Source organism: Pteronotus mesoamericanus, unplaced genomic scaffold (assembly GCF_021234165.1).
Source record: "Pteronotus mesoamericanus isolate MK-2021 breed Mesoamerican mustached bat unplaced genomic scaffold, CSHL_Meso_final scaffold_85, whole genome shotgun sequence".
Classification (NCBI taxonomy): domain Eukaryota; kingdom Metazoa; phylum Chordata; class Mammalia; order Chiroptera; family Mormoopidae; genus Pteronotus; species Pteronotus mesoamericanus.
The window spans coordinates 70433165-70447660 of record NW_026555329.1 but is presented as its reverse complement, the minus strand read 5'-3'; the positions used below and the strand labels follow the sequence as shown (position 1 = coordinate 70447660).

At 39.8% G+C, this 14496-nt stretch overlaps 1 protein-coding gene across 1 annotated transcript in view; it reads right to left on the bottom strand.

Annotated features, from left to right (window-relative positions):
• Positions 1–14496, bottom strand: part of AGBL3 (AGBL carboxypeptidase 3) — a 50262-nt gene that overhangs the window by 16696 nt on the left and 19070 nt on the right. The window contains exons 7-12 of the mRNA XM_054564224.1: positions 12753–12915; positions 11484–11610; positions 10413–10513; positions 10099–10211; positions 9272–9338; positions 405–491 (exon numbers count right to left, since the gene is read on the bottom strand). Of these exons, the coding sequence (XP_054420199.1) occupies positions 405–491; positions 9272–9338; positions 10099–10211; positions 10413–10513; positions 11484–11610; positions 12753–12915 (658 nt within the window). The remainder of the gene's footprint in view (positions 1–404; positions 492–9271; positions 9339–10098; positions 10212–10412; positions 10514–11483; positions 11611–12752; positions 12916–14496) is intronic.

Genomic DNA, 14496 nt, shown 5'->3' with positions numbered 1-14496 from the left:
TGCTAGCGAAAGGACCTGCAGGTGCAGGACCCCCACCCTGCCGCGGTAGGAGCAGATCTCCTGCACCGGCTAGTGTGTGCTCGCGTGCTCCCATTTAACTTTTCTTAGTTTTAATTTATTTCTTCTTGCTGTCCTGGATGCATCTTTGTAAGGTGCCTCAAATCTTTCTCAAGTCTTTCTCAAATCTGAGTAAGGTCTGTATTAAGTGAACTTTTGCACCTTAATAAGACCCACCCCTCATCTGTCAAGGTCCTTTTGTGCTTTTATAAGCAATAAATAATATGAGCAAAATTTTAATCCTGAGGAAAATATTAAGGTATAAGAAGTTTAAGAGAAAATAACTTGCCATTCCCTTGCAATCCTTTTTTCAGAAGCTGCTAACAGCCAGATAAATGAATATTTACCTCTTGAGCTTCTCTGGCATGTTGACAGCTTGCTATGGTAGAATTTCTTTCCTTCCTTGTTTTCAGATGTTTTTTCTTCCTTTTTATCTAGGTAAAAGAATCATATTTAAAATCAACATTTGGTAAAGTCATCAAGGATGGTATATATAGAGACATAAAACTATCTTGAGACTTTCACGTGTAAGAAGATGAAGTATTTTTCCTGTTTTTCCTACTAAATACAACTAAAAACACTGGGTGTTATATACAAAATAATGAGGCATTAAAAGGTGGTGGGAGGAGGCAAACTGCTGAGGGATCTGGGGAGCAGAGGAGCAACATGACCTTGAGCGATTTCCTGGGCTGCCTGTTTGTTTGTTTGTTTGCTTGTTTGTTTTTGCCTCATGCACCCAGCCTTAGTGCTGGAGGAGCCAGCAACCCAGAAATGCCAATGAGTTAAGAAATAATGGCTAATAATGGAAGAGATAAACATTCAACAAAAACAGAATGAAGAAACAAGAATTCAAAAAAACGAGGAGAGGCTTAGGAACCTCTGGGACAACTTTAAATGTTCTAACATCTGAATCATAGGGGTACCAGAAGGAGAAGGAGAAGAGCAAGAAATTGAAAACTTATTTGAAAAAATAATGAAGGAGAACTTCCCCAGTCTGGCCAAGGAAACAGACTTCTAGGAGATCCAGGAAGATCAGAGAGTCCCAAAGAAGTTGGACCCAAGGCAACACACACCAAGTTACCCAAGATTAAAGATAGGGAGTGAATGTTAAAAGCAGCAAGAGAAAAGGAGACAGTTACCTACAAAAGAGTTCCCATAAGACTATCAACTGATTTCTCCAAATAAACCTTGCAGGCAAGAAGGGGCTGGCAAGAAGTTTTCAATAAAGTTATGAAAAGCAAGGACCTACATCCAAGATTACTCAACAAAGCTATCATTTAGAATAGAAGGGCAGAAGAAGTGCTTCCTGGATAAGGTCAAGTTAAAGAAGTTCATCATCACCAAGCCATTATTATATGAAATTTTAAAGGGACTTATCTAAGAAAAAGAAGATAAAAAAAACTATGAACAGTAAAACAGAAGGGAGAGATAAGAATGGGGGAAAAGGTACAGGGAATAAGCAGTATAAATAGTAGATACAAAATAGGCAGGGGGAGGTTAAGAATAGTACAGGAAATGGAGAAGCCAAAAAACTTATATGTAAAACCCATGGACATGAACTAAGGAGGGAGGAATGCTGGGGGGTAGGGTGGTGCAGCATGGAGGGGAATAAAGGGGAGAAAAAGAAATAATAAGAATTTGCAGTATTGGCTAAATATAAGATTAAAGTAGGGATTGCAATGCATTTTTATATGTCAGCAGTAAAAAAATAGAAAATGTAAAAAAAAAATAAGTCAACTGTGTTAAGCCACACACAAAAAAGTTTTTTAAAAAGAATAATACCCAACTTTAAAGAAATTTATTTTCTAATGTTCTGGCCTCCACAAGTGAATGGGGCATAGGCGGTCTTCAGTTTGCACATCTGTCCAAATGAGTGCTCGATGACAGCAATGTTTGGTGGGTGATATCCCTCCAAGGTTTTGAAGATGTCTGAGCCTAGATCTGAGCAGATTTTTGACTTCCCTCTTCTTCCATGTCACCTTCCTACCAGCCCTGGCTCTTTCCGCCTGTTGAAGCTGGGCCCTGGGCTGGGGTCAGGGTGGATTTGTGGGAGGGTCATGATTGGCAGCCCCACCCAAATCCCATGGAATAACTTTGACTTCCTCCAAAAGGAGAATGTAGTTTCCAGAAAGAATGAAGATGCTCTGAGGACCAAAGATACCCACCACAGGACTTCAGATATAATCAAATCAGTAGAATACAAGCAAACAATCCTGACAATCAAAGCAAGGGGAAGCATAAGAAGATAGGACACTGGGGCTTCGGTGAGAGACTCTATCTGAGACATTCAGGTCTTCTCCAGTGCCGGCATCAGGGTATGAAGCCAATTCAGCGGCCTGCTGTCCACGGTGAGTCCACCGCTGGGCCCACTGCCACTCCAGTGTGCGTAGGCTTTGTCAAATATCAGGACTTCCTCTCTGGGACCCAGGCAGGTTGAAAGTCTGGCTGGGCTCCCACTGACCCCCTGTGGTGTTCACTCCGCTCCTGTACTTGGTGAGTGCTTACGTTGTGCCAGATTCCTGGGCTAGGCCCTGATTTGTGGTGTGATGCCCTGAGAGGCAACTATGATTCAGCCTGAGCCCAACCAACAGGTAGGCACCCATGGCCAGAGGTTGTCTCAGTCAAGTAACTGATGGGGCCCTGTGCCTGCTCCAAGTCTGGGTTCCGAACCACAGCGGTTTTCTCCTTGGATTTTCCAGGGCTTGTTCACAGTGCCCCCTGCTGACTAGTTCTGGTTTATCTTCTGCTTCAGGATCTCTGGTCAGTTCTGTTCACGAAACCTAATACAGGGCCATCGGGGGTGAAAGAGCGAAGTCACGTAATAGATGTGAAGATGTTTTTGAGAGCAAAGAAAGGAAGACTATGTAAGTGCGGTGGACCATTTTTATAAAGCCAAGATTGAGGAGGACAGAACTAAATGCCCCCCCCCCCATTCTCGAAGTTTGCCTTATCATGCGTACATTTTCAGTAACAATGTTTTAATGGACAGAAATGAACTGTAATGGGCTGAATTATGTTCCCTCAAAGTTCACAGGTTGAGGCCCAAACCTCTAGTATCTCAGAATGTGACTGCATTTGGAGATAGAACCATTATGGCGATAATTAAGTTAAAAGGAGGTCCTTAGGGTGGGCTCTAATTCAATATTCCTGGTGTCCTTATAAGAAGAGGAAGTTAGGACACAGATACACACACAGAGGAGATCACGTGAAGACACAAGGACAGCCTCTTCAGGCCAAAGAGAGGAGCCCCGAAAGAAAACTACTCGGTGACATCTTGCTCTCAGACTTCTAAGCCTTCAGAGCTGTAAGAAAATAAATTTCTGTTCAAGCAAATAATAATAATAATAATAATGGCTGAAAACTCCCCAAATTTGATAAAAGACATGACTATAAACATCCAAGAAACTCAATGAACTCCAAGTGGGATTAAATTAAAAACTCCACAACGAATTCCATATAAATTTTAGGACTATTTGTGCTAGTTCTGAGAAGAATGCCATTGGTATTCTAATATGAAATGCATTGAATTTGTAGCATAGTATGATTATTTTAATGATAATCAGACAGAGGAAGACAAATACCACATGGCTTAACTTATATGCAGGATCTAAAAGAACCAAACAAATGAGCAAACAAAACCAAACCAGACTCATTGAAACTGAGATCAAACTGCTGGTTGCCAGAGGGAAGGGGTCGGAAAGACGGGTGAAAAGGTGAAGGGGAATACAGTCAATAATATTGTGATGGGTTTCATGGTGACACTGTAAGTACCTAAATAAAAATGTCAAATCACGATGTTGTACACCTGAAACTAATACACTGTATACCAACTATGCTTAAATATAAAAAAATTTAAAAACATATTCGCGATAAAAAACCCACAGCAAGACACATTAAGTCAAACCCATGAAGTCAAAGATAAAAAGAAAATCTTGAAATCAGCAAGAGGGAAGCAAATTATTACATGCAAAGGATCCTCAATAAGATGATTAGCAGATTTCTCACCACAAACTTTGGAGGCCAGAAGACAGTGGGCCAGTATATTCAGTGCCTAAAGAAAACCCCTCCCCCCAGCAGAACTGCCCTTCAAAACTTAGGGAGAAGTGGATATTCCCAGGCACACAAAAGCTGAGGGCGTTCGCGGCCTCTTGACCTGCCTTGCAAGAAATGCTCAAGGAAGCTCTGCAAGGTGAAATGAAAGGACATTAGACAGTGTAACTATGCACTGATAGAAACTATATCTTTAATATGACCTTTACTGTCTGTCTTTTTGATTTACAGTGGTCTCACCCAGCACCCTGACTCGCCTGCCCCCTTCTCCCTTGCCTGTCCACTCCCTTAATCATTAAGCCCTGAGGACAATGAGGTTCTGCTTGGCATCAAATAATCTCAGGAACAAAGTCTCACGTCTGTTGACCCTGGAGACACAGTTTCCATCAAACTAGAGATAGCATCCAGGCCACAGTTGAGTTTCAGCTCCAGGCCCATAAAAATCAGTGAAACCAGAAAAAGCAATGCGATGGCTGGCGTCAGGACCTGACCCCCTGATCGGCTACCCTCTCGCCTGGCACCGGCCGATCAGTAGGGAACACGACCCTAACCCCCCTGGTCACCCTGGTAACAATGTTTCCCCTGTATACCCCAACGCCTGGAAGCCACGGGGGAGCCAGGTCTTTGAGCGTTTGCTCACCTGTCCCAGGTGTGAGCCCCTTCCTGAAATAAACCCTTACTTCCTTTGCTGCAAGCTCATGTTCATGTCTTATTAGGCTTTGCAGGGAAATGGACCCCTTTAATCCAGTAACAACAGTAACATGAAGGCATAGGGAGAAATAAAGACCTCAGTACAGGTAAATACATGGGCAATTATAAAAGCTGGTGTTATTGTAACCATGGTTCAAACTGTACTTTTTGTTTTCTACATGATACGTGACTGACATATTTAAAGGAAAAAAAACACTGTTATTAGTGTAAAAGCTAGTATCACTGTAATTTTGACTTGTAAGTCCAAATCTTGTTTTCTACATAATGTAAGAGACGAACACATGTAAAAAATTATTAGTGTAAGTGTTTGGGCACATGGTGTATAAAGATGTAATTTTTGGACATCAACTGAAAGGAGTAGGCTTGCCGCTGTATAGGAGCAGAGTTTTTCTATGCTGTGGAAGGTAAACTGGAATAAATGAAAATTAGAGTGTTATAACTTTAGGGTGTGAAATGTAATCCCCGCAATGAAAATAAAGAAAATAGCTTTAGAATATACACAAAAGTAAATGAGAAAGGAATTGAAATATTCCACTACAAAAAATCAACTAAAAAATGACGATGGGAATGCAGGATATGAATGACAAAAATACTGTAAGGCATAGAGAAAACAAGAAGCAGAATGCACGAAGTGAGTCTATTTGTATCAGTAATTATTTTCATTGTCTATGGATTAAACTTGCTGTCAAAAGATAAATATTTGCCGAATGGGTAAAAAACACATGACCCAAGTATATGCTGTCTTTAAGAGACTCGAAAGATCCAAAAACACAAACAGGTTGAAAGTGAAAGGATGGGAAATATATTTTATACAAATAGTAACCAAAAAAGAGCAGGGATGGTTATATTAATATCAGACAAAATAAACCTTAAATTTAAAAATGTTATAATAGAGAAAGAAGGACATGTATTAATAAAAGATTCAATATAGCAAGAAGATACAGCAGTTACACACATTTACATATCAATGACAGACCATTAAAATATATGAAGCAAAAATGGACAGAATTGGAGAGAGAAATAGATAGTTCTACAAAAATGGTTGGAGACTTCTATACCCCACTCACGATGATGGATAGAGCAGACAGACAGAAGATACATAATGAATATGAATAATATAGAAATTGATACCTACAAGTATGATGCTGTCCTAGTAAAAACCTGAACTATGTGACAATCATTGGCTTTATGACTAGCTACCAACAGGTGGTGCAGGAACTGTTATAGGAAGCTAGGAAAACAGTGACACAAGTTATGAAGAGGTGATACACTTGCTAAAACTGTCTCCTGGGACAGTGCGAAGGACAGAAAATGTGCCTAACAGACCTGGGCCACTGGCCATAGAGATTTCGAGGCAGAATGTTTAGTGCATGAATTGGTTGTTGCTTGCTTCCTTCAACAAGTTGTTACAAGAAAGAAGTCAGCTCAAAAAATATTTGGACAAAAGAATTGAATTGAGAGGGAAAACAGAGAGCCTGCAATTTTAGAATTTGAAGGCTGGCTTCGACGCAGCCTTAAGGCAAAGGTCAGATCAAAATTATGGCTTTTACAGTCGTGGTAGACAATAGCTAGGATGGTTGAATTGATCCGCCTCTCCCAGCAGTCACGCCCTCCTGTGATCCTCTCCCTTTGAGGGTCGGCTCAGTCTAGTGACTCACTCCTAACACATGGACTATGGCAAAAGGGATGGGATTCTGCTTCTGAGATCAGGTTGCTGCGAGGCCGTAGCTTCTGTCTTGTGTGCCCTCTCTTGGTCTCTTGCGTGCTTACTCAGATGGAAGCCAGGCAGGTGTGCCCTCAGAGAGGCCCACGTGGCAAAGAACTGAGGGACACTTTCAGCCAACAGCCAGCAAGGAGCTGGAGCCCTCAACCCACTTCCTGGGAGGAGCTGAATCTTGCCAACAACTATGTGAGTGAACCTGACAAGGGATCCTTTCTCGGTCAAGCCTTCATGTGAGGTCACAGCCTGGCCAGCATCTCACTGCAGCCTTTGAAAGACCTTCGAAGCACCCAGCTAAGCCACTCCTGGATTTCTGACCCACATAAAGTGTGCGAAAATAAGTTTGTTGTTTCAAGTGCTAATGTTTTAGGTAATTTTTTACTCGGCAATAGAACATTAATACAACACCTAAGTGCATTTGGCTGCTATAATAAAACACCACTGACTAGGTTGCTTATAAGTAACAGAAATGTATTTCTCACAGTTCTGGGGCTGAAAGGTTGAGAGCTCGGGGCCAGCATGGTCAGGTGAGAGGACTCTATTGGGTCGCAGGCTGTTTGTTGCACCCTCAAGAAGGGGCTAGCGAGCTCCGGGGCCTGTTTTACAAGGCACTGTTCCCATTCACAAAGGCTCTGCCTTTAGACCTAATCCCTTCCCATGGGCCCCACCTTCTCGTACCGTCATATTGGGCATTATAATTTCAACATATGAATGGGGGGGGAAGGAAATATTCAGACCACAGTGTCCTGTCCCTGTTCCCTGAAATTCCTGTCCTTCTTACACGCAAAATGCATTCATTCTGCCTCAGCAACCCCACAAGTATTAACTCATGCCAGCAGCGACTCCTAAAGCCCGAAGTCTCATCTCAGTATCACCTGCGTCAGATGTGGGTGAGGCTCAAAGCACCATTCACCTGGAGGTAAAGCTCCTCTCCAGCTGTGAACCTACGAACCAAACAAGTTCTGTGCTTCCAAACTCAGTGGTGGGATAGGCACAAGACAGGCATTCCCGTTCCGAAAGGAAGAAATGGGAAAGAAGGAATGAGGTGGCAGGCCCCAAGGAAGCTCAAAACCTAGTGAGGAAAAACTCAATGAGATCTTAAAGCTCCAGAATGCTCCTCTCTGGCTTCATGTTCGGGCGCTGGTGACCCGCTGGGGTGGCAACATCCCTCCTGCTGCTTGGCAGGGTGCTGCTCCCGCCTGGCTCTCTGTGGGGCCCTGCCCACACCGAGCTCCTGGCTCCAGGCGGCGAACCTCCACGGCCTCTGTTGGAGGCTGTCTGCCTGTTAAACATATGCGGTAGTGGCTCCGCTAACCTCCTAGTGACCTTCGGGCCTTTGAGAAAACCTTGTTATAAAGAACAGCGCACATTCACACGGAATAGCTCTGTGGTGCCGTACTGCAAAACTCACGAAGTCTGACAGCCTTCCTTCATTCTGTCATGTCTCTGTCCCTGTCAGTTCAAATGGGCAAGTTTCCTGCGGGGGGTGACTGATTAGCTCTGTGGTTCATACCCACAAAACAGTTAGTCCCCCACACCCTCCTGTTCTCTTCCGAACACCCTTTTTTAAATTTTTTGGTAATATGGACAGGTTGAGAATTTTCTAAATCTTTATGTTCTGGTTGCTTTTTGCTTAACAATTCCTTCTTCCATTTTTTTTTCCTTCTTGCGTTTTATTATAAGCAGCCAGGAGGTACCGCGCTGCCCCTCCAACGCTTCGCCTAGAGATCTCTGCAGCTGAATACCCAGCTCTTTCACTCACAGGTTCTACTTCCCACAGAACACTAGAACACAAGCAGAGTTCAGCCAAATTCTCTGCCATCTGATCTCAAGGATGGCATTTTTTCCACTGTCCAATACCACGTTCCTCATTTCCGTCTGAGACCCCATCAGAACCACCCAGAACAGTCATATTTCTACCAACATTCTGTACATGAGCCTCTATGTATTCACTACAGATCTCCTCTTTTTTTCCTAAATTCTCGCCAGAATCGCCTTTGAAATCCTTTCAGGGCAGTATCACCTTTTTCTAACCTGCACTTCAAAACTCGTCCAACCTCTCCCCATGACCCAGGTCCAAAGCCACACCCTCCTTTTTAGGTGTTCCCTACAGCAGCGCCCTGCTCTCTGTCTTGTCCCTGTCTCAGTCACTTACTACTAGCCTCACACTGGGCTTAGGGCTTCAATATTCGTATTTGGCGGAGGGCACAGGCATTCAGGACATAGCACCACCGGAAGTCCCTGCTCTTCCCCCCTGCACGTATTATTACCTAACGCATCACATACTTTACTTACTTATCTTTATTTTTTATATACCCAACTAGAATATAAGCTATGAAAGGGGAGGCATTTTGCCTTATATTTTTTATGGCTCTATCCCTAGAGTGTATAGCTGGAGCTCAATATATAGCTGATAAATGAATGAATAAATATTGGACTAGCGGTCAGGCGATATATGTTATACTACCAACTCCCATTGTAAGTTGTGTGGTTCTTGAGAAATAATTTAATCTCTCTGGCTATTAACTGTTTTCATCTATAAAGTAAGAGCATTAAGAAACCATAAGGTTAAAAAGTGCTATGATTTAAAGATATGGTACATAATCAGAAAATCACAATTATTGCTATGCAATAATTATACAACTGTGAACTTTTTTTTGCCAGATCATTAGTCAAATAAAAAGAGTACCTATTTGGCATATCCATACCATAGGCAGAAAATTTCAATCATACCTGAGGAATTACCTTGGGAAAAGAAGTCTGAGAGTCATTCGATTCTGAACAGTCAGAGCCTTGGCTACTACAAAAAATAATAAAATATGATTTTAGTTTACAGAATGTTTTGGCGTCATTTTAAAATTTCAACTGTTACTTTTGCTTTATTGCCTTCTTGGAACGGTAGAAATAGTTCTAGTTATGAGAAGAATGTTTACAAAGGTGATATAGATAGATGTCTGGGAGTTCAAGGCATCTTAGGCTACTAGAAGAACAATGACTGAAATTGACTGGAACATAACAAATATAAACAAATCCATGAATTCAAAATGATCACCTCTGTCTGCAAGTAAATTTGCAAGTCACCCCTGGAGGTTACAGGGGCACTAACTCAAAGTCTGAAAATTTATAAATAAAGGGGAGAAATCAAATATTTATTCTGCCTTTCCTTTAGAAACTATACTAAAATTAGTATCTTTTTTCTTCCAATAACATTCCTTTAGCACTGAATGTGGCACTTATTATTCACTAACTTAGAGTATTTATGTGGCATCTTTATAAATGTGTCAGTTCTTTGTGGGTAATGACAACATTAAAAACAATTTGAGTCTGTCTTTCACATATAGTACATAGTAGGTGCTAATTTAATATTACTTGACTAAGTGAATTAACAAAGTCTTGATGAGGTCTGGACAAAGTAGCGTGCAGGGGAAAAAATTTCCCCCACCTATAGTTAGGATTTTCAGCTGAGACTGACCGTTACATTCTAGTAATATGAAGAAGAGTAATATGAAAGACAGTGAAACAGCACACCAAATTACATTGCTCTCACCATCCTGACTTACCTAGACACTAGATCCAATATAACGTCTTCCAGAGAAGTATCTGACTCATCAAGGACTTTTTCTAAGTTCACGTGTTTTTGCATTTCTTCTAATTCTTTTAAGCACTGATAATACTAGGGGAAATGATACAAGAGATAATTATTAAAATAACTTTATTTTCTAATTATAGACACCTGGAACAATAGGTACTGGGACATCAACTACCAAAAAACCCCTGAATGCTGTTAAGATCTTAAAAGGAGTAAACTGCCGTAGGTGGGTTATGTTCCCTGGTAGACTCAAGTCAGATGTGTTTCCAAATGGACTTTGCTTACCTTAGTTCGGTCTGGATCACAATAGTCCAAGAGAGAATCACAAAAATGATATCCCATTGACTCCAAGTCTTTTGTGTTGAAATGAGTGCCTCGTTTATGACCTGAAACATCAATAAATTAATCCCCTCTTGAGGATGACTTAATTTTTCCTTAATAGATAGGCCTTAGCTGTAAAATAGAATATAAACAAAACATCGGATATGATTCCATATCCTGCCCTTTGGATTTTCTTCGCTGGGGTCAGTCATTTAACAGCTCACTGATTTCCTTCATTCCCCGTCCACCACCTGGATCAAAGATCAGACTGTGCTGTAAGGTAGAAGGAAATTCAGTACAAAAGTTACAGGATACTTGATTACCAATTATAAACACCCTAATAATCACTTAAAGGAAAACCTGGATAATGATTTTAATGTTTCCATCATCATTAATAATATCAGTTTCAAGGTGCTTTAAAAACTAGCTAGAAGTTACATGTGGATTTCCCACTTTCTTTTAAGTTGATATATTTTCTGATAATTGACAATTATCTTAATTTGGAGTATTCTAAGGATATGCCAGATGTGAGTAAAAGATGGCTTAACTGGAATCACAGAACATTTTTATTTTTAGTTCAAGGAACCAAGTGCTTCCATTAAAATATAAATTGACCAAAAACAAAAACAAAACACCAGTCTATTTGCATTGCAAATAGTAAATCCACTAAAAACATTCCTATCCTGATATTTTAAGTATGAGCACTGCTTTTCTTGAAATCATTAGAGTCATCCGTAGGAACCCCTACTAAAAAAAACCCCAAACAAACCCAAGCAATTAAGAACTAATTCATGAAATAACCAATTAGGTATTTTATCTACATGCCAAAATTTCCTAATACTAAAAAAGGGAAATGAAGAGATAGGGGTATATATAGCTGGAGTTTGTTTATTCATCCTATTAATAAAATTGATTAGACATCGGTATGTATTGAAGTGGGAAGAAAGTGCTCACTATTAAACTATCTGCACTACTATCTTACCTTAAAAATGGTTTAAAGCTCTGAGAGCCATGACTGAGAACACTAGGTCTTACCCAGAGTGGACCCACAAAACGTGGCCTCCATGGTAAAGCTGTTCCTGATCCCCATTTTCCACATTACCACCCTTCCTGTTCCTTCTTTGCTCTTCTGGACATTAAACTTGCAAGCCGAGAATGAAAACTGGAAAGAAGCAAATGAACGAGGCCCATTGTTTTTAGGATAACAATATGTTTCTTAGGAAGTCAGGTTGAAAATGGAAAAGTAGTTATGCAAAATCAGTAATTCTTCCCTAAAACTTCAGCAGTGGCATTAATTTTCTGACCAATGGAAATAACTCATCTTAAAAATGATATATTTACATTTCTGAGAATGGCAGATTTAAAATCTAGCAATAAATTTTACTTCTTATCTATAAATAACACACATTCAAAACCAGTTGAATAATTCTTAATACTGTTGGGTTGAGATCTTAAATGTCAAAAAAGCTTAAACATGTTTAGGAATGAAAATTAGTGTTATAGATTTTCAGAACAAAATAAAGGTGCTGTATTTTCATATGAAAGAGCATTTGAAAGCTGCCTGAGAGATTGTTAAGACATCAGTATCTACAGAGTTTTTGTCATTTTATTTTTAAATTAACATATAATACATTTGACATTTTTTGTGTCCCATTCTATGAATTTTAACACATGTGTAGATTTGTGTAACCAGTACCCTAATCAGGATAGAGAACAATTCCATCACTTCTAAAAAAAACTCCCTTATGCTCCCCCTTTGCAGTCACGAGTATTTCATTTATTTTGGAGCAACAGGAAATGGGATCATTTTGAATTTTAGTTTCCAATTGTTCATTGTGAGTTTACAGAAATTAAATTGGTTTTTGTGGGCTGACCTTGAATCCTATGACATTGCTAAACTCAGGAGTTTTAGGAGGGTTTTTTGTGGATTGCTTTGGATTTTCTATGAAGACCATCATATTATCTTTATAATCACACTCTCTACTAATCTGTCTGCCTTTTATTTCTTTTTCTTGCCTTATTGCACTTGAAGGGGTAAGAGTGGGTACTTTGCCTTGTTCTTGACCTTAGGGGGAAACAATTTTTTTTAATCATTAAGTGTGATGGCAGGATAATGGCCACTTTTTTCTTCATTTTTCAAGTTATTGGTCACTAAACATTCCATGTAGTTTCTTTCTTAGGGTCAACTGTAAAATCAGGCAAAATAACTAAATAAAAAATCAGTATACTGAATAAGATTATCCATTCTGTCTCATGTGGGCAACATTAAGTAAAGGAAAAGTTAAAATCTTATAATGTGCTTACTTTATCTGGACAATTTTTGCTCAGCATAAGTGGAAAGATCCGTTGCTGCAGGTATAATGCTTTACATCTATCACCACCGCCGCAGCCGTACATGAAGATGTTCTCTTTCCTGCTGTGGCCGTGAATGTCGCAATATAGAATAACCTCTCGCTTCTCCATCAATCTACCAAGAAGAAAAAGAGTAAGTTACTAAGTTTGACTTTTGCATTTTCCTTTTATGGGTGTGACTATGGATTTACAAGTCTAATATCCAAATAAGTAGAATTTCTTACATATTAGCTTTCAATTTCTCTTATCTATACTGGATATTATTACTAATATAGACTTTAAAAGATGCTTGCTATGATTTCCTGTTAACCATATCTAAAGTACAAATGCCTTCCATTTAAAGGACAAAATCTACCTTACTCCCCACACTTTTTCCAGTAGGATCTGGTTTATTATTCTGGTCTTCTGTTGTATACAGAAGCAGCTCACTTCTTTCTTCAGTGGTTCTCACTTGGATTCTTTCTGCCTGGAATGCCTTCTTTCTTCATCTTATCAAATACTACCCCTCATCCCTCAAGGCTGACCTCACGTCTCGTTTCCACTCTAACCTGTTGAGAGTGGAGATCTTTTTCTTTTTTTGAACTCCTGAAGCACTTAATATTGGCACCATTTACTCGGCACTTGCATAGTAAAGTTTTCATACTTCTGAGATTTAGTCTTGTTACGGAGAAGGAGCAGTTCCAATTCTCTTCAAATCTGAACAGTGCTATGCATATAGGTACCCAAAATATTTGTTAAAAGTTGAGTGCTTTATGACTTGGTGCTGAAGCCAATGAATATTTAACTGTTTATTAATGTGGTGAGTAAATATCATTTTGAGAAAAATGGTACCAAAGTTTGAATCGACTTTTTTTTCCTGGTAAATTTATTATAAATAATTTAAGGAAATTATTACATATTCTTACGAGCATATTCCTTAACTTACATAATTTAGGCATTCAATAAATGTTAAAGTAATAAAAATAAGATCCCCAAACTAATTGATGACAGCTTTCAAAAGGTAAAACGTAGTGATGTTAAGGTAGGACAATTATGGGCATTTTTGCCTTTTTAAATATTTCTAAACTTTATATAACATTATTATATTACTTAAATAACCAAAATTTCATATATGATCTTATACCTGGAAGGACAGATACCAAAGTGTTAGCAACGTTTCTTAGTAACACAAAGTGTGTTCCAGTGGTCTCCCCCCTTATCACAGGGGGTGTGTTCTGAGACCCCAGTGGATGCCTGCAACCTCGGATCGTACAAGCCCTGCATATACTGTGTTTGTTCCTAGACATACATACCCTTCATGGCTTCTCTTTGGCATATGGGAATTGCCAGCGTCACTACTCCTGCGCTTTGGAGGCATTCTTAAGTAAAATAAGGGTGACTCAGACACAAGCACTGCAAGCACAGGGACAATCAACGTGACAACGAGACGGCTACTAAGTGACTAACAGGAGGTAACATACACCGCGTGGATGCGCGGAACAGAGGGGCAATTCATGTCCCAGATGGTACAAGGCAAGATTTTATCATGCTACTCAGGATGGTGTGCTATTTAAAACTTGTGAATTGTTTATTTCTGGAATTTTCCATCAAGTACTTTCAGACCTTGGTTGACTCTGGAAAGTGAAACTGGGGCTGGTGGACTGCTGTACTTTTATAACAAAAATATTAAAGCCTAAAATCAAAACTTTCAAAGCAT